Source organism: Mirounga leonina, unplaced genomic scaffold (genome assembly GCF_011800145.1).
Source record: "Mirounga leonina isolate KUSES-001 unplaced genomic scaffold, KU_Mleo_1.0 Mir_413, whole genome shotgun sequence".
Classification (NCBI taxonomy): Eukaryota; Metazoa; Chordata; class Mammalia; order Carnivora; family Phocidae; genus Mirounga; species Mirounga leonina.
This window is the reverse complement of record NW_023270734.1, coordinates 1,486,864-1,511,266: the sequence shown is the minus strand read 5'-3', so window position 1 is coordinate 1,511,266 and position 24,403 is coordinate 1,486,864. Positions and strand designations below refer to the sequence as shown.

Below are 24,403 nucleotides of genomic sequence, written 5' to 3'. Positions count from 1 at the left end.
GTCACGTAAGCTTCACAAATCCCATGAGGTGGGAGATGTGACGCCCAGTGAGGCTTGGAGAGCTTAGTGACGTGCCTGAGGTCACAGCGGCTGTTGAGTGGCAGAGCTGGATTTTCATCCAGGTCTTCCCCATTCCAGAAGCTCAGCTTCTGCTGCCACCTCCCCTTGCCCCCTGAGCCCCGCCACCATGCTGTCATGCAGTTCCAGATGCCCCCGAAGTCTTCGTGGAGGCTTCTCCACTCGCTCCTCGCTGAGGTGAGCAAGGTCATTGTGGGCCAGAGGCAGAGATGCAAGTTCTTGGAGAAGGAATCCAGGGAAAGCAGAGGCAAGTGAAGCTGACCTAGATTTCCACTCTAGCACCCCCTCTGTCAATAGCAAGGGAGACGACCAAAGAGGCCGTGAGCTATGAGGAAAGACTTAGCTGCCTCTAGAGTACTCAGCAAGAGGAGGCTGCATGGAATATCCTTCACGGAGGGTGTCCCGTGTGTTTCTGCATGACCACTGGCCTTTTTAGTGCATTCGGACTAGTGACGAGCATAGACACCCAACGTCTATTCCCGAGTTCTGACCCCGAGATGACACTATCGGTGTGACTGTATCAACAGTCATTTAGGAGAAGGTGTGGAAAGCAGCACAAAGCAGTGCTTCCCTCCAAGCTGACTCCAAGACTGCCCTGGATTTAGCGTGCAAACCCCCAGGAAGAAGATGCTGTGGGAAGGCATGCCCTCACCTGCGGTGTGGCTAGCAGGGGCTATGGAATGCAGGAGGTGGGCTGAGCGCAGAGAAAGGGACCAGGAGAGGAGCTGAAAGGGGGAAAGGAGCACGTCTGCTAACTTACCTGGAGGAGGGAACCTAATTAATCCACACATGTGCTGTGGTGGTCCTAAGACTCATGGTGACATTTAGGAAAGCACTAACAAGGGAGACTAATCTAGAAGGCTGTCACCAGAAACCCCCTTCTACCACTCTGCATCATGGAGCCGGTATCGGCAGACGAGAATCTTTAGAATTGCAGGAGTCTGGAGCAGGGCTGCTTCCTGGTCCTTCCTGTGGCTTGGAGAGTTCCCCTCTCTGGGAAGGTGGTGACGCTTTGCCTCCTGCCTTACAGGAAGAAGACACGTGCAGACCAGACTGGTTGAACCTCGAGCTTCGTCACTCAACAGTGGGGACTGCTTCCTCCTGCTCTCTCCCCATTACTGCTTCGTGTGGGTAGGAGAGTTTGCAAATGTCATAGAAAAGGCGAAGGTTGGTATCTGAAAAATAAAAATTGTTCCGTTAAGCATCTCCTTTACACAGCAAAGAAAGTTCTACCAGTTGCTAGATCTTTACAAGGCTTCTCAGACGCCAAATGTTTGATTCAAGTGAGGAGGGAGAGGCAGTATGTCTTTTGCTGAATGTCTCTCAAACAAGCATTCATTAGGTGCGTGCGTGCGTGGGATGTTTTAGAAGGATTATGACCTATCTCATCAGTTTTTAAGTCCTATTCTCACCCCTGTGTGAAAAAGGAACTGGCACATCACTTCAAAGCCATTTATCTCAGGTACCCATGAAATGCTGCTGTAGGCTTATTGAATGAGAATCTCATGGGCAGAAGCCCAGAGAATGGGTATTTCTCCAAAACTTCACAAGTGGTCTATTGAATTTGAAAATAAAGAGCTGTTGCTGTAGAGAATTGTACCCGTGGTCCTTGAGTTCCATTCTTCTGACCTTGCTGAAAATACCCAAGAACTAGGGCCTGCAGCCCCTGTGGTCACATGGTCTCCCTTGCAGACCTGCCATTTTTCCCCTCCAACTTCAGTATGTGCCACTCTGCCTCACCACAGGCTTGTCTGCCTAGCTAACTGTGCTCCTCCTCCCTTTCTCCAGGCCTCAGAACTTGCAAGTTTAATTCAGACAAAGAGGGAACTTGGTTGTAGAGCTACTTATGTCCAAACTCTTGAAGAAGGAATTAATACACACACTCATGCGGCCAAAGACTTCTGGAAGCTTCTGGGCGGCCAAAACAGCTACCAGTGTAAGAGTTATTTCAGAGAATCTTGAGACTTTTCTTATTCCCTACTTCATTCTTCTAAACCGGCCACCTTTCAGGGTAAAATGTCATACTGTCTTGTTGTTCTCATCCCAAAGCTGCTGGAGACCCAAAAGAAGACGAACTTTACGAAGCTGCCATAATTGAAACAAACTGCATTTATCGTCTGGTGGATGACAAACTTGTCCCTGATGATGAGTACTGGGGGAAGACTCCCAAGTGCTCCCTTCTGCAGTCAAAAGAGGTACAGTGTGTGGGGGCCACCCTCGCCAAGAGAGCACTTTGCACAGGGCTGCCCAATAAAATTGGTCTGAAGTGCCCGAGAAATGCTGGCCAGTGGTCCTGCCTGGTCTTGAACAGTGACCTATTTTTAAAGTATATTTACTTGTGAATTCAAACCATCACTCCATCTTAAATACAAGGATAGAATTCAGAATATTGCTCAGAGGAGGCATGTGTCAGGCTTTTCTGTTTTAGGCAAAATGTAATTTTTTCTTTTTTTTTGTATTTTTGTTGTATTTTTTTTTCTTTTCATATCTGTATGAGGTGATGGATGTCAACTAAATTGTAGTAATCATTTTGCAATATATATATATAAATCAAGTCATTATGCCTTATACCTTAAACTTATGCTGTGCTATGTGTCAGGTATATGTCAGTATAACCAGAGAATAAAATGTAAATAGTCCTTAGCCCTATCTCTTGATTTTTCTATAAACATTAAATGAAGTTTTTTCAGTCCTTAAGTTGCAGGAATAATAGATGCATGTTTATATAATTTGGGTTTGCCAAATTTGCTTTTTTCTCTCACACCGGTAAATGATTACTAAATACATACATTGTCATTACCATTCTGTATTTTATATGTGTTGCGAAAAAGTGGAAAAGAACAAACGAACCTTAAATTTCATTGAATAGAGGAGTATTAGAAAGAATGCGATCCAAAGCAAGGTGGATTATATGACATGCATGGGCAATTAAATGGAAAAATGAAATCACAGAAAAGAAATAATCAGGAGTAATTTTAAAGACAAGGTGCAATTGAGCCTAGTTGGGAGTTGAGTAGGATTTGGATTGCTGGACATGAAGGAAGAAATTAGTCTAAGAGGAAAGAGTCGAATAAACCACAGGCATGGAAATAAGAAATAGCATTACATTCACGTATCCACTCAGCAAACCCATAGTAAAGTCCTGTAAATGCAAGTACGGTATGGTCTGTGCCCTGGAGGGTGCTGGAACTGTACGGAGGGGTGACCACCTCCCTGGCCCTCAGGGCCTGGCATTTAAGAAGTGGCCTCTATATATGCTCAGTGAATGAAAGAACAAAGGAGGGAGACAGAGAGAAAGAAAGGAAAGAAGGCAGGTAGGAAGACAGAGTTAAACAACTCGCCACGGAGTTTGCGAGTTCAGGACAATAGGGAAATGAGGGCCACAGGGCAGAGGGTAGTGTGACAGGGCCTCGCCAGCGGTCACACCCATCCCACTCGATCAGTACACACCCTCATTCAACCGGAGCAGGACCTTGACGTTGACCTGTTCTTCTCTGCCGTCTTCCCAGGTACTGGTGTTTGACTTTGGTAGTGAAGTGTACGTGTGGCATGGAAAAGAAGTCACATTGGCACAACGGAAAATAGCCTTTCAGCTGGCAAAGCACTTATGGAACGGAACCTTTGACTACGAGAACTGTGACATCAACCCGTTGGATCCGGGAGAATGCAATCCGCTTATTCCCAGGTATTCCCGTCACGTGCTGATGGTGTGGAAGAGTGCCTGCAGGTTCCCTCAGGGGGCCCGAGTCCCCACCACGCTCCCCTACTGTCACTCCTTGTAGGGTTTCCTTTTCATCACTGACTGCAGGCAGTAGCCTGAATGTTCACAGAAAGAACACTCCCTTAGCTTTTGCCTAACTGATGCAGGACTATGGATGCTGTCATCTTCTGGACGCTGTGTTCAGTCTCCTTCCTTGAGGTGAACAAATTGTTCCCACCTACGGCATTCCAGGTGCTGTCCTGGCAGATGAGTAGCAATTGTTGAAACAAATTACATGCTGATCTGAGAAGCTTCCCAGGACCTGGAATTCCGCCATTGATCTGAAGGTGCAAAAGCAACATATTTCCTTCTAATTTCACACCTTCTCAGTATAGCTTTTGAATTCCAGGATTTGCCATTTATTTGGCAGTAGGTGATGTCTGTGCCTTTCGGGGGGCAGGGAGTGAGAGGGAGGATACTGTATTGAAATAATGATTGTAATTTTAGTATTTCCTACTGGGAGTAGATGAGTGAGCGCCTAATCTGTTGGTTCTCACCATGTTGCAGATCAGAATTACCTGAGAAGCTTTAAAAAAAAATGCACATACCAGGCCCAGGCCCAGCGCCAGCCCCAGCAATGTAGTCTCGATTCGTGTGGGGTGGGGGTTATGTGTTGGGGGTCTTAAGAGCCTCCTCAGGGCTCCTCCTAAGGGGCAGCCAAGATTAAGCCCTGAGCCTTTCCTACCAGATGAGGGGCTGAAGCACTGAGGTGTCCAGACTTAGCCCAGTTCAAACATGGAAGTCATCCTGAAGGAAGACGTTCGCCAGCTCACCCCACAACCCACTGCCTCTCATGCTTGCTTGGCTCCCACCATAAAAGATCATTGTCTAAAGCTGAAAGCAAGTCTCCTCCGATAGGCATCCTAGCAAGTCTGCAGAGTAAAATTTATATAAAAAATGGTCATTCAGACATTTGCCGTGAAAGACCCCAGCCTTGCAAGGGAGTCCTGAATTCCCCAGAGTGGCTGGTACTTGGTTCCCAGAGTCCTGGAAGAGTACGAGGTGGAAGTGTTTGTATACTGTACTTCACCCCGGCAGTCTCCCCAGGAACAGGCAGCCCCCTTGATGTGCCCTAGCTGTGACGTCAGAACCATAGTCCTGACGAAACAGGAAGTGATGGAGCACAGAACACAGCAGGGCCCAGTGAGCGCGGCTCAGCATCCCAGGCTCCATTCACAACCAAAGATTGATTTGGAAGGATGAGCAATACCCGCACGAACCCTCTTCAGCCACCATTTCCTCGACTCTGCCTGTTTCTGAGTTACCAGTGTTAGGAACAGTTTCAAGTTCTGAGATCCTGAGGCGGGACCAGGCCTCCAGGTTGGGCTGTGCCACTTACCTTTCTGTGCCTTTGTGCTCCCCCTCCCCCAGCCCACTGTCATGTCTGGTGGCCTGGAAATAAATATGCAGATATTCTCTTTATGATCTATGGAAGTATGCTCATTTTAGTAACAGGAGAATTTCATCTGTTCCTGGACACCGGAGAGCTTTGTTGTAACAGGACTTAATAGAGAATTCAGGATGAGCTCTGCCTCCCTCCCATTGACCCATTAAAGTGACAGACACGTGGTGAGCACCTGCAGGGGACTCTGAGTGCGTGGAGCAGGCGAGGACGATGTACATGTGGCTCCTGCCTTTCCTAGCTCCCGGTCTAGTATACCACCGCCAGAGGATCCCAGATACAAGAATTTGCTAGAAAGAACGAAAAGTCCAGTCCAGATGGGATTCACATCCCATTCAGGCACATCAACTCCATGCACACAAAGCCTTGCTAGGCATCAGGCTGAAATACTAAAATATCACTCATCTGACAACACGAACCACTCATTCTCTATACCACTAATGTATTCTGAGTTGTTTTCAGTAGCCACGGGTGTCTGTTTTCGATTCCTTTCCTTTGTTTTCGCATGGCTTAATCTCGGTTCTTTTCCTGTCTCCTCCCCCACCCACTCACCCTTTCAGAAAAGGACAGGGGCGACCTGATTGGGCAATATTCGGGAGACTTACAGAACACAATGAGACTATTTTGTTCAAAGAGAAATTTCTTGATTGGACTGAGCTGAAGAGACCTAATGACAAGAGCGCCAGCGAACTTGCCCAGCAAAAGGTATTTTTGGGAATCAAGTCTTAAACCTCAGGCCTTGGTTGAGGTCCCGACAACAGAGGCCTTGAAGCTTAAAAGCCTTCCCGGGGTTTACTGGGAGACAGCAAACGGGTTTCCAGTTATATTCTACCTTCCCAAGGTGAAGTAGGCCTGCCCGTGCCTCCGGGTTTACAGGCGACCCATTCGCTGTCACGGGGGGCTATTCAGGCCTCCGTAGTCTTTCCCCGAAATGCAGTGAAATGCCGGGACAGAGCTGGAAAGCCTGACTTTCTGAAACAGCAGTGAGTATGACAAGAAATGGCTGTAGGAACAGGCCCCTGAACCAACACTCTACGTTCCCTCGTAGGATGATCCTAGGGCCGAAGCCAAGCCGTACGATGTGGCGCGGATGGTGGTGGTGCCCCAGGTGACAACAGGCACCGTGCTGGACGGGGTGAACGTGGGTCGTGGCTACGGCCTGGTGGAAGGGGACGACAGGAGGCAGTTTGAGGTTGCCAGTGTCTCGGTGGATGTCTGGCACATCCTCGAATTTGACTACAGCAGGCTCCCCAAACAGAGCATCGGGCAGTTCCACGAGGGAGACGCCTATGTAGTCAAGTGGAAGTACATGGTGAGCACCGCAGGTCAGTGAGCACTTCCGTTTCCTTCACGCAGACGCGGGCCCGGGAGGGAGCACTTCTTAGAGCCCCTTCCCCGTGCGCGCTGCCTTACCGTCAGCCGTGGGGACAGTGCGCCAATCTGGTCCTTCGCTTGAGAACCACTTAGTCAACCTTAAAGATGGATCCTGATGAGCTAGCATTGCTAACGAATGTCATGTTTCCTTAGAGAAGTTAAGGTTTCTCTGCTCCCCCCACTCCCTCCCCTGCCCCGTCCCCAGAGGTTCTCTGGGAAAGTGATGATTTGCCTCCAAATGATATTTGCCATGTGGCTGTCTACTGCTTAAATGAAAGTCTTAAGTGAAGCCTATCTGGATGACTTAGAACTGCAACCAAATGGTGTGGTAATGCACAAAAGATTTATGAAAAATAAAAGAAGCTATTTCCTCTGAGGCTGGGAGCATTAACACGCTCTGTGGATCAGGTAGAATAAATACATAGTCAAACTGCTCGTGGTTCCTGTCGGTGAAATACTCAAGCAAAACACTCAGTTGTGTGCTTTGCACGAGAGGTAGTGAGGGAGGAGAGCCAGTGGACTTTGGAGGGAGAACCCCTTTTCCCTGCCCAGAAGTAGCCAGTTCTCGGCAGCGTCCCTCAGCCCCGCCATTTAGGAGTTTGTCGCAACCTTGTGATTTCGAGATTCAGCCCCCGGGAGTTTATTCACCTCTCAGACAGCCTCTTTGCTGACCAGCTGTGGCTGCCCCGGGGCCCCAGGCAGTGGAGGCCGTGGTCTGCTGATGAGACGTCCGCAGACTCAAAACCAGTTGATTTCTTTCCTAATTGATCAAAAGTAAGTCTGTTAATCACCTGGTGGCATTTACTGAGCACCGCATCTGTCTTCTGGGCATAAGACACTTATTTTAGGGAGTAGGTAAATCCATCCGGCCCTGCCTTCAGGAAGCATATAGCATAAATGCCAATAAGGCAGGTGTGGGTGAAGCAGCGACGTCATGCTGGGTTCCCCAAGGCGGGCTCTGCTGGCGGCCAGTGAATCGGAGGCTGCACCCAGGGCTGTCGGGGGGTGCCCCCGGCCTGGAGGCCCACCCGGCCCACGGCACACGAGGCACAGCACTGGGGGCTTTGCTGCACACTGTCCTTGAGTGCCTCCCCAAGGCGCCCCGGGATGTACCGTGTCGTTCTGCTGATTTCTCAGTAGGGCCCCCACCCAAAGTCACACGGGGAGTAGAGAGCAGATTAGGATACTGAAAGCCCCCTTCCCATTCATAGGGAGGCCCTAGGACTTGGAGGAAAGGCCACAGGTCCTGGGGCCATACAGCCTGCATCTTCTCTCAGGCCCTACATACCAGCTCTGCAAGGTGGGTAAAGTGAATTAGCCTGTCTGAGCTTCGGTGTTCTCATCTAGAAAACAGAGATGATACCCAGCTCACAGATTATTATAATCTTTTTTTTAATTTTATTTTATTACGTTATGTTAGTCACCACACATTACATCATTAGTTTTTGATGCAGTGTTCCATGATTCATTGTTTTCGTATAACACCCAGTGCTCCATGCAGAATGTGCCCTCTTTAATACCCATCACCAGGCTAACCCATCCTCCCACCTCCCTCCCCTCTAAAACTCTGTTTGTTTTTCAGAGTCCATCGTCTCTCATGTTTACAATTATAATCTAATACGTATAATGTTTAGCATGTGCCTGACACAGAAATAATCGTCACTGATGTCCTAAGCAACACAAGCAAAATCACTGTGAATCACATGAATCCAAGATTTCTGAGGCCTTCAGAGACTATTCTCTTGGAGGCCCCTAAGAAATAATGATTTCACCCAGGCAAATACTTTCTGTAAACACAATGCACATCTCACAGCCAGCTCCAGCAGCTTCTTTATGAGCTAAGTTACAACTCTGAAGAAGTCCAGTTGCAGAGCATTAAGTTAGAGCAGGGAGCATTCAGATCTCCAGACAGTCCCTCTGGGAGCAGAGAAGCATAGCCCAGTGGCATGAACAGTGGCCCCTTGGCCACTGCGGTCCAGCCCCTCATCACTCGTACCCCTCAAGGGCCGCACCTGCAAACAGGACTGAACTCGGAGCTCGGGAAGCTCTTCCGGGACAGGGTCAGCAGAAACCATTGGCTGTAGAGACAGGACAGTCATCCTCCTGGCAGACACCAGGCAGCCTGCACAGGCACACAGAGAAACTCCTTGGGGAGTGAACCGTGCACTCCAGGGAAGGGAGATGGAAGGCCTTGGCAGGTTGGGTCCTGCCCCAGTAACAGAGCCAGGCAGCTCCGGAGCATGATACATGCTCGAGCTGCCGTGAGTCGGTGAGCAGTAAATGGGATTCTGCTGCAAGACCACCTGACCAGGAGCAGTTCTTTATGTTCTCCGTGTCTTCTGTTACTCCTAAACACAGCTACTGGTCACAAACTGACTCCGGAAAGTATTTTGAGGCACGAGACATCAACACTTTAAATTAGCCATCTGATCAAGTCTATAAAGGTTACAGTCTGTAATGTCTTACTGATGAAAGCTGAATCTTTACTTTGCTAAAATTAAAAATAAATGGAATGAGAATTAAGTTGTGTGTAGGATTAAATTTGGGTATACTGACGAAAATTCCAAGGAAAAATACTGAAAACTATTTTAAGAAAATATTTCTATTTTAGATGTAGATACTGAAGTCCACATGAGGATGGTAGGTGGTAAAACATTGGTTATTATTGAAACCTGAATATATACTTACACAATGTATTTAAGTGCTAACAAATTTCAAGCTATGTATCAACTTCTGTGACCTGTTTTAAGCATATCTCTCCCCAGCTGACAGGACTAATTTTCACTACTTTGAAGAGTGGGATTTGCTAATCAAAGGCAAACTTTTGTTCCTATCTAAAGTAGCAGAAATTTCAAAGGAGTGGCTTCCAAACTAATTGTGAATATACCTGACCTATTCATTGATGGTTTGTTTCTCTTTCATCTCATCCACTTAAAAATACATGAACTTGACCAGTTCAGGTCCACAAAAGACGGCACTGAAGGTTGTGCTTAGGCAAAGTGCTGTAAGAAGTATTATAATCGTTTATGGAAACTGTTTATAGAGTGCTTTGCTAAACGGCCAAAAAAATCAAATAAATATGGCCCTGGCCTCCTAAGAACTTAAAATAAATGAGCTTTCTTCTTACCTTCAAACCTCAAGACAGCTGTGATGTTGTAAATGGGATTGGAGCTGAGAAAAACTGAGTTCATATAGAACCAGAGAATCCAGTTATCATCTTTAACTTTCAATAAGTGGGGGGGAGGGGGGTTGGGGTTTATAACCGCCTGTTTTCTCCCCTTGTTGACCACCACTTTCTGGGACCACGCAGGCAGGCATCTGAGGTAACAGCTTAGTCTCCTGACCTCATTCATTCCAGAAGGGTCTGCCTGCACGTCCTGTCCTCTTGTCATCGGTCACCTCCTCAGAGAGGCATTCCCTCAACAGGGAATCCCATCGGTACTCACCCTGCCCCAGGTCACGTCCCCCCGTCTGTCTTTCTCAGAGCACTTGGGACTATCTGAGACTGTCTTGCTCATCTGTTGGTTGAATGAGAGCAGGGGAGCAGTCCGTCTGGCTTAGCCTGATATCGGGAAGAGTCCCCAGCACACTGTAGGTGCTCGGGGACTATCTGCTGAATGAATGAATGAATGAGCGGAGTCTGGAGTGCGGTATATACCCTAAAAGTAGCGAGGCGAGGTCTAAAATACGGCCTTTTAAAGATGGCCCCTTGACCAGTGAACTTTCCGCGCCTGCTCTTCAGTGAGATCTGTGTCCTGGGTGCTGCTAAGGTTGACCGAGTCCCTCCAACCTGGCTGCCGTCCTGGGGACAGATAGGATTGAAATCCCAGATTCGTTTGTGAAAGTGATATGTCAGCAATAGATCTCTTCCATTTCTGACAGAATTTGGAAACTTCAGAGTGGTGTTTTGTTTTGTTTTGTTTTGATTAGAATCGTTTTCACAGACTAAACTTTTCCCTTTGTGCTTAAAGCTGGCCCAGCTGTTGTTCTCAATATCTTTTCTCTACCAGCTAATCTTTTGCCCAAAAAAATGGCGTGATACGGAAAATGCATTTGTGTCTTTGGGAGTCCTGCTCCGGCAGCCACCGTTTTTCTCTGTCACATACTTGGAGATCTGCCGCCTTCCTGTAGGATGACAGGTGTTTTTCTCAGGGTATCAAGAAGGCGAGATCATTTTTTCTCCAATTTGGAGGCTCGGGATCAGTTAACGGGAAGGAAGATGGTTTTTCTCCTCAGCCCCAGGCCCAAAAGCTATTTCTTCTGATTATTCCGCCCTTGTGGGTTCTTTGTGTTTGCAGTGGGAAGTCGACAAAAGGGAGAGCACTCGGTACGGGTGGCTGGCAAAGAGAAGTGTGTCTACTTCTTCTGGCAAGGCCGGCAGTCAACCGTGAGCGAGAAGGGCACGTCGGCTCTGATGACAGTGGAGCTGGATGAGGAGAGGGGTGCCCAGGTAAGTCCTGGGAAGTGGCTGTCCCAGGGGAGGAGAGACTTGGCCTTCCTGCGGAGCCCCCGGGGTTGGGGCCGGGTCCCCTGAAGAGCCAGTCCAGTGAACAAAGACCGCATCATGCAAGGGACGCTTAGTCCTGGCTGGCTTCCCCAGATTCCAGGCTGGGCCTCCACTCCCACCTCCCCACTGCCTGGCCGGGAGTCATGTGCTCTTAAAGGAGATGTTGCATCTGCAAATAGTAAATCCACAAATCAAGTACCAAGTGCCAGTGAGTGGTTTGTTTTTTTTTCTTTTTTTTAAGTTTCCACTTGACTAATACGCAAGGAATGGTAAATGAAACAAAGAGATGCTGTTTTCCACTTCTAAAACTGCTGGAGGTTTTATAAAGAATGGGTCTGAGGCTGGTGAGGATTTTTAGCAGGATGCTTCCAGTGGGAAGGATAGCCTGAAACAGCCATCCTGGAAAGCAGTTTGGCTCAAGAACCTTAAAAATCCTCATAAACTCTGATCACTTTTTCCACTTACACAAATCTGTCCTAGGGAAGTATCAGAGATTAACATAAAAATTAGGATTCCCATCATCTGCATCCCTCACAGCAACCTGAGTGCTTTTTTTCTGGATCCTGTCAGATCATGTCATTCCCTTGTTCTCCAGCACACTTGGACCGCAGTCCCAGCGTTTTCCTGGTGGTGCGCCTCCACCTTCGTGGCAGGCCACTGCACCCCCCCTCCCTCTGTCTTGCACCATGGCCGGGGCGAGTCTAGGCTTCTTTGCCACTGCTCAGACCTCTTTCCCTCTACCCCAGGGCCTTTGCACAATTTCCCATTCCCAAAGTTCCTCTGTATCCACAGTAACTTTCAACCTCAAGATTCAGATAGCTGTTCAAATGTCACCTATTTTATCCAAATCCCTTCCTATTCTCTGTCCTGTTACTCTGTTTTCTAGCACTTACCATTCTTACCACTACTTAAAACTACATAATCAAGTTGTCATTTTGTTTACACTTTGAATACGTTGTGTTTACTCATTTATTTTCTGTCTTTCCCTGCAAGCATGAAAGAGACAGTGCGTGCTGGTCTTCCCCACCACTGTAACCGCAGGGCCTGTTTAATGCCAATGCCAAAGCTTTGTAAACAGTACTTTTTGATGTTCGGATTATCTTTGCCTCGGGTCCCACCCTTTAGTAATTAAGAGTTGACTGTGGGGTTTTGGGGAGAACATGATATCATGTGCAAATATCTTCAGGACCTCAGATGAGTAGTTCACAATAGCACCAGGGAAGAGAACAGGTGAATTTTCTCCAGAACAGATCAGCACTCACTTTTAGCCTTCTAAGAGCTGCTCCTCTTCCCTAAAAAGTATATATTTCCTACTGTAGACCATATAATAATTGTAAATAATTGTTAGAGACCACTGCATTTTAATTTTTTCTTAATTGTGGGTCATTTCAACTGCCTTTTTAATTTTTGTAAAGGCCATGTTTTAATCATGCCTTCAAAATCCGCCTTAGAATTTTTGAGTCTTAACCTCTCTAGTTTGAGCATTGCATTTTTTTTTTTTTGTCAAGCCAACAGATGTAAGAACACTCCAGACCTATAAAACACTGCCACAAAATGGCACTTAATTATGCAGAACGGGCCCTGAGCTTGGTTAACACTTGGTGGGAAATGCTTCCTACCTTTTGGTGTGCCTGGACTGCCGGGCTCAGTCAACAGTTTCCTTGTTAAAGGAAAATGTCTAGCCGGAGTGAGAGTGAGGGGAGTCAACCCACACAGTTTATGAGCAGCTACCACCTGCTGGAACACAGTGGTTCACAGGCGAGGGCGAGGCCGTGGTCGGCAGGCCCACGGCACTGTGAGTGGACTCTGGGCATGGTTGCAAAAGAGACTGTTCTTTCCCCCAGAATTACTAAGTGATCAGCCGTTCTCCTTGCCGAGAGGCAGACTTTGTTGAAAATGTGTTTAAATCAGTCATGTTACATCTGTACCATGGAATGCCATTGAAATGTCAAAATTCATGTTTCAAGAGCCTTTGGTGACCGAAATACATCACGTGAAGAAAATCAGTATAAAGTAACATAAAACAGCAATCCTATTTTTGCCTGGGAAAGACATATACCTGAAAAATACTTGGAAAGGAAAGCTAGGCCCTGGAATTTTTATGGTGGTTATCTTGAGATAATAGTATTATCACTGGCTTTTGTGTGTATTTCTTGATAGTTTCCAGATTTTTTTTTACCATAGACATGTATTATTTTGAAGACTCTGGAAACCCAGTACATGTTACTTATTTGAATGTGTTTACGTTGAAAGGTCCAGGTTCTGCAGGGAAAGGAGCCCCCCTGCTTTCTGCAGTGTTTCCAGGGGGGCATGGTGGTGCACTCTGGGAGACGGGAAGAGGAAGAAGAAAATGCACAAAGTAAGTCACTTTACTATTGGAATTTGGTTTTTTCCCCTCTCCTGGAAGATATTTTTATACACAAGAGGGGTTAAAGTAAATCTCCTTTTATATAGGTGTGTCTTTACCCCTGAAAGCCTCCTAACGTTTGCCTTACAAATCAGCTGTATGGGGAGCTCATAGCGCCCCATCCCAACCCCAGTCCTGTGGAGTTTACTTCAGGATAGGACTTTGCATGCAGGAGGCTGACAGATGACTCCACCTTAAACTGAATCCTCTCAGTGACTCAGTCTCTTCTTAAGAGGGAAACAATTCAGTGGGTCGTCCATGATAAATTATGAGATTTTGGGGGGCCAGCATCCAAAAAAAAAAAAGGGCTTAGCATCAGAGCCTCTTAAAATATGCCTGTTACAGGATTTACCTGGGTATTTATAAATTTGTAAAAATGGTCTTTCTACATCATGAACCTGCTTCTAACTTCAAAAGGATGTGCTTTCTGGGCCTGCAGTAAGCTAGCTGCTGCCCGCCCCAGGCTGGGCCGGGCTGGGTGGTGGTGCTGGCTGGTGACTGCCGATGGAGGGCAGCTCTGGGGGCAGCACCGGGCCTAACTCTGTGCCGCTGGTGCCCCCTGCAGGCGAGTGGAGGCTGTACTGTGTGCGAGGAGAAGTGCCCGTGGAAGGAAATTTGCTGGAAGTGGCCTGTCACTGTAGTAGCCTGAGGTCCAGGACTTCCATGGTTGTCCTCAACGTAAATAAAGCCCTCATTTACTTGTGGCACGGATGCAAAGCCCAAGCCCACACGAAGGAGGTTGGAAGGACTGCAGCAAATAAAATCAAAGAACAGTGAGTATTGTGCGTGGGCGCCTCTCCAGAAGGGGCTTCCCTGTGGGACACAGGCTAAGGTGGGAAGGATACCCAGTAGAAGCCCATAGAAACCCTGGTGTACTTAAAGTGACTTCAGCAGGGGGTAGTTATGAACCTCGTCAGCACCTCTCACGTTCCAAGCGGGTGTGACACACATCTCCCGTAAAACTGCTGATGTGAGGGCTTCCCCCACTTTCTGAGGATTTACCTGCCTCCATAAAAGGTGGAGTGAGGAGCAAGGGAAATGACCCCAACAAGTGCTTTAGTTTCTTTGTAGGTACAGTTCATCTTTTGAACGAAAAGCCTGGAGTCCTTAGTCATTTAAAGAGAGCAAATTTCAAATATCTTTCAGGGGTCAGAGTTTTAGTTCTGCCAGAGCCATGGAAAGTTAGAAAGCATTGAGCTGAAGAAGAGCTGGGGAGACTACCAACCAACCGTGTCCGACTAGGAGATGCCCCCTTTTCAGAGGACGACCGTGTTTCCGCATTCTCCAAGGCAGCCACCTGCCAGGGAGTGGTCGGCCTGCCTGGGCCAGTTCTGGGGCGCAGCACAGCAGGGGCTGGGGTTGGTTCCCGTCCCAGGCAGGCCCCCACACTCGGGCAGCTCCCCAAGGAAGCACCCAGTGCCGGGGCAGTACTCAAGGGCCACAGGGGGAGAGGGAAAACTGAAGCAGGAAGAGAAAGCCTGCAAGGGAGTGGGTTGTCCTGCACAGTCACCGTCTAGAAGGGGCTGCAGCCCAAGCCCAGCAGGCCCCGTAGACAACCAGCTAGAGCCCAGTGTCACCCCGGCTTTCGGGGGATGCCTAGTGCTTCCTCAGGCTGAGACCCCCGGAGGACGGTGGTAACGTCTGAACAGTAAAAGTGTAAAGTTTCCAGGGCCACAATATGCCACCGAAGTATCATTTGGTCCAATCCGTCCTCTGGGCCCCAGGGCAGTGCGGTGGGGACAGAGTTCCCTCGGGACCGTTTGCATAGCCAGCGCTAAGGAGAGCGCGCAGGCCAGGGCCCTTGCCACGGGCAGCCAGCTGGGAAGCCAAGCGTCTCCTCTCCAGACCCTGTTCTGTGCGCTAGGGAGCGGGGAGGAGTGATAACTGACCTTCACTGAGCTAGTCAAAGGCATCCCTGGTCCATCAGCTTTTCCCCTTGGACCACTGAGAAAAAACAATGAACTCATTCACTCATTCACTCAGCAGGTATGATTGAGCACGTACTTGGTGCCAAGCCCAGATTTAGGGACCAGGGACTTGGCTAGTGAACAAACCCAAGTCTCCGTCCCCGTGAAGCTTATGTTCTAGCAGGAGAGGACAAGGAATAGTAAGTATGTATGTTATATATAAAAATGTATATCACTTTCATTACATTTTATATGTAATCGTACATTCTTCTCTAAGGGCCAAGCCAGTCCCTCTCATTGCCCCGCCCCCCCACACACACACACTCATAAACCACAGAGCACGTTTTCATTCATTAGTGAGAACTGTTTTAGTTAGAAAGTAGAAGAGAGATGGTGAACCGGTCCGTAGATTTAGTCTTGAATAATTTTGTACTGCCAACATGTCCGGGGCTTATGAAAAAAAAAACCTACTGGATTTTCTCCGTGCAGATGTCCCCTGGAAGCAGGACTGCATAGTAGCAGCAAAGTGACAATACACGAGTGTGACGAAGGATCCGAGCCCCTGGGCTTCTGGGACGCTTTAGGAAGGAGAGATAGGAAAGCCTACGACTGCATGCTTCAAGGTAATAGAACATTCCGTAGCCTTCCATCACTACTTTAGTCGATACATATTTATTGAGCCTGTATTGTGTACAACACCCAATGAATCAGACTGAGGCTAGGTCCTCACAGGCCTACAACCCAATAAGGATGCTAAATAATATGCAAGACGGGTATAAGGCCAAATAAAACTTTAGTGTGTCATAAAAGAGGTACAAATGAAGGGGGCTGAGAGTTAAAAAGAAAAAGATGAGTTCCACCAGGAAAATCATGCGTGGCCCCACAGAAGACAGGGCATTTAAACAGAGCCTTGAAGGTAAGCATGACTTGAAGAGAGGGAAGACGAAAATTCCAGGAAACCAGATGAGCAGTGACACACTGTGATCCTATGGAACAGGATGCTTTCGGTTTAGCCAGCTTCCTGGGTGCAGGGACACAATGGAGTTCAGATTAGAGAATAAGTCAGTTTTGTATTTAAATACACAAAATGCAGATCAACTCCAATACAGATGAACATAAGGAGAGCTAACAAGTATTAAGCAGTTCAGGATGAGCCAGGCACCACCTAAGCACCTGATACACATCAACCCAGCACTCACAACCTAATGCCACCAGGTTTCTACCGATGAGGAAACTGAGGCACGGGGAAGTTCATCAACCTGCCCAGGGTTGAACCACAGTGAGATGTACTCAGAACCACCACTCCATTCAACCACCTCTCAATTTTCATGAACTTTGATTTTTATTTATTTATTTTTTTGAGAGCGCCTTTGCACGCACACACGCAACAGGGGTTAGGAGGGGGGAGGAGCAGAGGGAGAGGGAGAGAGAATCTTAAGCAGGGGCTCCATCTGATGATCCTGAGATCATAACCTGAGCTGAAATCAAGAGTTGGATACTTATATGGCTGAGCCACCCAGGCGCCCCTATATGGTTTTTCTTAATAATGCATGTTGATGATGGAAAATGTTTGAAAGCATAAGTCCCTTATAATCATCTCTCTCAAAGGTAACTAGAGTTAACATTTCTCTATGTGATCCATACATATCTATATTTAAGAAAATTTTGGATTGCAGTATACAGTTTTGTAACCTGATTTTTCCCTTTATTATGAACAGTTTCTCAAGTTGTTCATATTTAGACTTTTGTGGCTGCAGGGTATTCCATGAAGATGCTATATGCCATTTTCTACTTAACCTGTCTTTTTTAGTTTAATTTTAGTTTAGAGAGCTGTTTCCAATTTTTCCTCATTATACAATAGAATTGTGGATAAATTTAAAATAAGTATCTGCATTTATTTCTAGTTAAAGTCCTAGATACAGAACTGCTATGGTAAAGGTAGAAAAGATTTAGAGTACATATCAACAAGGGTGCCCCAGGACATTGGCACCAAGTTTCATTCTCACCAGCAATATACATCCGAGAGGGTACATTTTCAGCACAGAGACTCGGTAGGTTACCTTTTCCTCTTGGCCAAAATTAGTGGGGCAAACTGATATCTAAGCACTGTTCTAACTTAATGTTTTAAATTGGAAGTACTGTTAAACACGATGTATTTTTTTTTTTTTTTTAGTCGTTTGTATTTCTACTTTGGTGAATGTTTTATTTTTGCCTTTTACACATTTTCACTGAGATATTTATCTTTATTATATTTCTTTATATACTAAAGATATTAACAAGTTTCCATATTTCTCATTGTGTCACTTGCCTTTTCACTTTGGGGTTTTTCTGCAGTGAAATTTTTCATTTTTATACTGTCAACACATAAATCCATTCTCCTTTCATTACTTATTTTATAATTATGATTAAAAAGGCCTTCCCCACATCCAAGCTCAGGTAAATCTTACCCATCTTCACACTCATTTTGGATTATTTTATGTTAACCTTAATTCTCTAATCTATCTGGGATGTACTTTGGTGCCCGTTTTGTCTTCAGCTTTGTTCTCTTTTCTTTCCAAGATCCTGGAAATTTTAACTTCACACCCCGCCTGTTCATCCTCAGCAGTTCCTCCGGGGATTTCTCAGCCACGGAATTCATGTACCCCGCCCGAGACCCCTCTGTGGTCAATTCCATGCCCTTCCTGCAGGAAGATCTTTATAGTGCACCGCAGCCAGGTACGGCCGGCGGAAGGGGGCGTCGGGCCGGGCCGCAGAAGATACACCCTCCAAAGAGCCCTTTTATTTGACGTTCATATTTAGGAAACAGTTTTTATTTGCCCAGTACACTGGCAAGTAACGTTCTTATGTTACCTAATTTCATCCTCACACCTACTCCAAAAGGAAGGGGACATCAACCGTATGTTACAGTCTAAGAAACTGAGGCCCAGTGACTTGACTCACCCAAATATGTCCGTTAAGAATAGGCTGAGCACAGTTATGTCAGGCCTGGAACCTCTGCTGTTCTCGCAGCCTCCCCTCAGTCTTGTTGCTTCATGGTCCACAGTTGGCTGCCCCTGCTCCTGCCATCATGTTTTCCTTCAAGACAGGAAGAAGAGGTAGGGACAGGGACGGCCATGTCTCTCCCTTTTATCAGATGAAGCAAAAGCTCTCCCAGAAGCCCCCGCTGACTTCTGATTACATCCCATTGGCCAGAGCTCTGTCACATGACCACCTCTGCTGCAAGGGAGCCTGGGAAAGCAAGGGGCCAGGGAGCAAGGGGGTGGGAGCATCTGCTGAGTCAGCCAGAGAATGGTGTCTGCTGAGCCAAGGCCGGAGGGCAGGGCTGAGGCTCCCACCCTTGTCTTCTGATCCCAAGGTCAGGGCTATTTCCACTCGACCTCCACCTCCAGACAGAACCTCTGTGCTCTTGTTCCGGTTGGGACAGTCAGTCACCAGAGACTGGGCTGCATGGACCCTCCTGCCCTCCTGCAGTCGAGTCTGAGCCCTTGCGCCTTCTCCCCTCAGCCAGGAATCTCGCAGGACCCTGGCCGCCTAGGTCCCCACCTTAAAAGCTCATCTGGTGCCCTTGCCACTGTGGGAAGCATTAGCAACTTCCTTAAGAGTGGCTGCTGCCCGCCCCCCCCTTCCTGCTATGGCCCAGGATAGGTTCTTATCAACCTCCACTGGGCTTTCCAGGTGTGTGCACAGCATCCCTGAAATGCGTGTTAGGAAAGGACTCAGGGCAGGAGGACCTAGTAAGTGTGAGAGCCCCTTAGCCACATGGAGTAAGAGTCAGGGTGACCGTTGGATGAGAAGAAGAGGGCAGGAAGCGGTGGAACACATCTACTTCTTAAAGCTTGTTTTTCTCGCAAAGAACCCTGAACTGAGTCACCTACGAAGCAGTCCCACATGGGGCATGAACATCAGTGACCTGTAGGGCAAGGGAGATGCACTCTCCAGTGTTTAATCCGCTCCTGGGAGATACACGGTGCTCACAAGCCCTGGAGTGGCACATGCACTATCCCTCCACCCAGCTCGCTGCAGTTCCCAGAAGGGCCACCAGCAGGCCTGCGCTGAGGAGGGGCCGGGGGAGACAGGAGGTGGGGAGAGGGAAGGGAAGAGGCCGGCGTCACAGATACCACCCCTCTCTGCCCAGAGGCTTTTTCTGATTGAATGTTCAGAGGGCTGAGGCGTCATGGACACCCTCCCCTGGCCCCTGCCAAGGGGATTCTGCCCGGCCCCCGCCCCCAACAAAAGCAACAGGGCGGGAAGGCCTCCTGTAGGTTTGGGGAAGAGTGAGCTGGTAGCATCCACGGAGGACCCCTGATCGTCTGGTCTGTCCTTGCCCTCACAGCTCTTTTCCTTGTTGACAATCACCATGAGGTGTACCTCTGGCAAGGCTGGTGGCCCATCGAGAACAAGATCACCGGTTCGGCCCGCATTCGCTGGGCCTCCGACCGGAAGAGCGCCATGGAGACCGTGCTCCAGTATTGCAAAGGTGAGGGCCACGGCCACAAGCTTCGCCCACCGGGTGGGGGCCGCAGAGCGGCCTTCCTCTTCCTGCGTGGGCCAGCCAGCCTTGATAAAGCCTGCCAGACAGTGATGAAGCCAAGCTTTTTCCCCCCCTTTAATTTTTTAAGGCTTCTTAATTTTGAGATTAGTGTGTTCTTGGCTGTCAGCATGAATGAGAATTCATTTTTCTCTTTTATATAACTGGGCCACCTAAGTCTCTACCCTCAAGGTCAAAGACTATATTGTGGAATACCCTGGACTGATGAAAACCCTTTTGCACTGGGAATGAGTCATGCTGGGGACACGCGGGCCTCCACCCACACGTAGTGCCACACTGTCTGAGAGTGGGAAGCTCCCCCACACGGCCTGGAGAGCCGATGGCAACCTTTTTATTATTATTATTTTTAGCGTTATATATAAAAAAAAAATACCTATAGTGAACTCATGGCTTTTTACTATACTGTCAACCTAAAATTTATAGTATTCTTTATAAAGTGAAAATGCCATTAATTTCTATCTTAATTTTTAAGGTTTCATGGATTAGTTCCACTGAGTTTGTATAGTCGATTTTCTCTTGAAAAGCTCATCAGTGATAAGTAACAAATTTCCACCAAATGTTTAAGTTAGAGTGGCTTATAAAATGCTGTCATTAGCTGTTTAACTGACACTGAACCTAATGCTGCATTAGGAAGGTATTCTCCACACGTGAGCACAAGAGAAAATGTCTTACCCCGACGCCACGGAGAGAGGCTTTCTCCCATTCAGAGTTCTAGAAGCATTTTGTCAGACTCAGGTCAATTCCATGCAGTTTTATGCATTGTTATATCATAAAATTGACAGTTTGTATAAACATCATCCATGTGTTGTTATGAGCTACTCAAAACTTGCATTTTAACCATAAGGGATCCAAACAAGAAAAGATTTCAAGGGAAATCAGAGAAAGCCCAGTTCTTCAGACCCAACCCCTGGGTGTACTGACATCGCCTTCTGTGTACCTACAGGAAAAAATATCAAGAGGCCTCCCCCCAAGTCTTACCTTATCCACGCTGGTCTGGAGCCCCTGACGTTCACCAACATGTTCCCCAGCTGGGAGCACAGAGAGGACATCGCTGAAATCACAGAAATGGTGAGCGCGCTTTCCCTCCCTGTGAAGATAGCTCCCCGCCTTTCAGATTGTGCGTGGACTTTCCCTTGGGGAGGGGCATCCAACTGCATCTTCAAAGTGAGAAAACGTGTTTTTCTTTTACAACACGTTAACAAGCCTACGTAGGATTAGCTCAGCAATAGAAGAAATCATCTGAACTCTTTTGGTTAATTTTCTACACCTGGTGCTCAAGTTAAACGAACTTAAAAGCAAAGGTGAACTTAATTACTCTGAAGACTTTACATAAATAAAAGCTGCCATCTCTTCCTTCTGTTAGCTAAAAATCTATTGCTTCTCAAGGGCCATGTAAGGCACAACAAAATCCTCTTGTTTCAGACATTAACCTCGTGTTAGAGGGCACACAGAATAAACCTGTGATGGATTAACCTGCTCAGATTACTGGGTGAATGAATGTGTCCCTCCTGATAAGCAGTGTTAATAGCTCATTAATAGTTTTTTATGAGACCAGCTGGTGTCAGCACAGGAAGCATTTGTCATAACCTTTATTTACTAAAACATACTATTAACCAGAACGTTATAATTACCAACCACATAAAAAAAAAAAAAAGCTTAGTACAGCTATGTCAAATTTCTTAAGTTACGAGTTTTTGACATTGCTAGCAGTAGCAATTCCAAGGGGTTTTTTTTCGTTTTGTTCCGTTTTGTTGTTCCAGGGGAGAGGACGTGGGTATTTTACGGGAGGTCTGAACAGGTGTAAAGAAAAAGAGTTCACCGCTGCTTAACAATGGATGTTCAGTGCACTGCTGAGCCTCACCTCTCTCTGGAACCGGGTGGACTCGGTCCACACGGGGAGGAGCCCGCCAGTCCTAGCAGAGGGCTCCGTTTACCATAGACGTGCAATCCACACTAGGCACGGTGTGGACCATCACCGCCTCCTGCAGTCTGAGCTGGAGGCTGTCACTGCCCTGGTGCCCTGCTTCCGCTGTAGGTCCCGGGGCGGCAGTGGGCTTGGAGCATCGTGTGCACGGACTTCGGGCTTCCTACACCAGCCTGTAGTAGCAACACAATCGCCAGGTGCTTGCTGGGCACCAGGCACGGCTCCAAGCGCTTGGCGTGTATTTTCTCCTTTATTTTCACAGTAGTCTCTTAAGATGCGTCTTCGTGTTATCCGCGTTTTTCTAGGGAAGGAGCGGAGGCACAGAGACCTGCCATAGCTTGTCCCGGGTCTCGGGTGCAGGCCTGCTCCAGAACCCACTCTGTGAGCGCTAGTCTGTACCATCACTGATGAATTTGGCAACACCGTTAGTTGTTCATTCCCGCCACTCAAAAGGAGGGCAGCCAATCTGGGATTCCGGGTTTAACAGAGGAAGATCATTTACCTGGAATAACCTGTTCAGATTAAATGCACAGTGGTTTTTTAAAAAAATCTAGATTCAACAGCATCTTCTAGACGCATTTTCTTACCTTTCTCTATTCCAGATTAAGAAATGGGGCTGATAAGAAAGGATGTGATTTCTCTTAAGGTTATTTTTAAATGCTTTTAAACAAATTCCATTATTTGAACGCTTCCAGTGTTTAGAGTTCAAATTTAATAATCGTATGCCATAATTCACTCATGTGATGGTCCCTAAACATTTTTCTGAGGCAGCCCCAAGCCAGGATTTATTTGGTGGGGTGGGAAGACATGTAAAAGTCAGAACTGTGAGGCTTTGGGCAATTCCTTTCCATTTCAGAGCCTGCTTCTGCCTGAGCGAGCCTCTCCAGCTGGGGCGCAGAGTGGACAGTAGGGCTGTGTTTGCGCCCGTGCGCGGTAAAGCATTTGTGCAGATGCAGGGCATGAAGTTCTCTCTGCTCCCTCCTCTTCTCTAGGATACGGAAGTTTCCAACCAGATCACCCTTGTGGAAGATGTCTTAGCCAAGCTCTGTAAAACCATTTACCCACTGGCCGATCTGCTAGCCAGGCCACTGCCCGAGGGAGTTGATCCTCTGAAGCTTGAGCTTTATCTCACTGATGAAGACTTTGAGGTAAGCACGTCTTCATGTGCAATAGCGTTTAAGCAAGACGCTTGGCTGGGATGGGGGTCCTTGTACTCACCCGCTGGGCGTTTCTCCCGATTTTGCAGTTTGCACTAGACATGACGAGGGACGAATACAATGCACTGCCCGCCTGGAAGCAAGTGAACCTGAAGAAAGCAAAAGGTCTGTTCTGAGCGGGAGAGATGCTGGAGGAACCTCTGTCGTCACTTTCAATACCATTGGACCAGGGAAATGGGTATTTTTTTTTTTTTTTGGCCGGGTTTTTAAAAAAAAAAAAAAAAAAAGATTTTTTAATCAGTTTTCCAAAACCTAAAGTTATTAGCTCTACTGCTTGTCCCAGATTTGTGTATTTTGTAAATGTTTAAGCGGACCCTTTGGAAACTCTCTTTCCACGATTCAGCAGGTAATGTCAATAAAGGCGTCCCTATGTGCACGTGTGCGGCAACTCCCGCACTTGCCCACCTTTTTTGGAAGCAATTCTCTTTATAAAGTGTTATTTTGATAGTTTGTGGGTTCTAAAATATATATATTTATATAAACACCATATAAGTCAAATATGTATTTAACAAAGCAATATGTATTCATTCACTCTTAAGATTGTTTTTCTTTTGGTGTCAAAATAATACTGAACGGTAGATGGAATTGCTTCTGTGAAATTAGCTCTGGCACCCCTGCGTATCTTCACACACGTTCAGAAACGTCTCCTTCAGCATTAAGTCTGACTTGTTCTGAGTGCTGCTTCCGGTGCTAAAACGAACAAATGGATTTGTACTTCCTGGCATGGGCTCTGAAGAATCTGTGCGCATCCACCTTTCTACCTTAATATCGCCCCGAAATGTATAGTGCCTTGTTTTTATGTACAGTTTATATACAGAAAAGTTTGCTCTGCATTTTTTTTTTTTGATGGTTTGGAACATTATCTCCAATTTTACTCTAAAATAGTAGAAATTTTAAAAAAATCTCAAGTTTCTAATACCTGTTGTAAACACAAAACATGTCATTTTGCGACACAGGACTCCAAAATAAAAGCTTCGAGAATAAACACAATAATTAATTGTTTCACATTGGATCCCAAGCATGTTCCTTTCCGAAAAATGTGGGTGTTTTTGTAAATGTTAACCTAATATCAGTATTTTGCCATTTAATATTAACTGCTATAACTTTTATTTTAGTTTAGGGCAAGATTTTATAATAGGGTCATATAACTGAACAGACTTTGGACCCATAACATTCGTTCTGAGTACTATATTGAAGACGTATTTTTGCAAATCATCACTCAACAGAAGCTTTTTACCCTAAAACTATTTCTGCATTTCACATTTAGGATCTCAGTGT

At 46.9% G+C, this 24,403-nt stretch overlaps 1 protein-coding gene across 12 annotated transcripts in view; it reads left to right on the top strand.

Moving 5' to 3' along the window:
* The window catches only part of SVIL (supervillin), a 229,085-nt gene extending 204,955 nt beyond the window's left edge, over nucleotides 1-24,130 (top strand). For all 12 annotated transcript variants that reach the window (XM_034987201.1, XM_034987197.1, XM_034987200.1 and 9 more), the window contains 15 exons: nucleotides 1,109-1,245; nucleotides 1,867-2,014; nucleotides 2,128-2,273; nucleotides 3,588-3,763; nucleotides 5,801-5,945; nucleotides 6,289-6,565; nucleotides 10,913-11,064; nucleotides 13,375-13,480; nucleotides 14,094-14,301; nucleotides 15,925-16,058; nucleotides 17,995-18,150; nucleotides 19,769-19,912; nucleotides 20,928-21,052; nucleotides 22,901-23,056; nucleotides 23,155-24,130. In XM_034987201.1, the coding sequence (XP_034843092.1) occupies nucleotides 1,109-1,245; nucleotides 1,867-2,014; nucleotides 2,128-2,273; nucleotides 3,588-3,763; nucleotides 5,801-5,945; nucleotides 6,289-6,565; nucleotides 10,913-11,064; nucleotides 13,375-13,480; nucleotides 14,094-14,301; nucleotides 15,925-16,058; nucleotides 17,995-18,150; nucleotides 19,769-19,912; nucleotides 20,928-21,052; nucleotides 22,901-23,056; nucleotides 23,155-23,241 (2,297 nt within the window). In that variant the 3' untranslated portion in view covers nucleotides 23,242-24,130. The remainder of the gene's footprint in view (nucleotides 1-1,108; nucleotides 1,246-1,866; nucleotides 2,015-2,127; nucleotides 2,274-3,587; nucleotides 3,764-5,800; nucleotides 5,946-6,288; nucleotides 6,566-10,912; nucleotides 11,065-13,374; nucleotides 13,481-14,093; nucleotides 14,302-15,924; nucleotides 16,059-17,994; nucleotides 18,151-19,768; nucleotides 19,913-20,927; nucleotides 21,053-22,900; nucleotides 23,057-23,154) is intronic.
* Nucleotides 24,131-24,403: the final 273 nt, after the last annotated feature.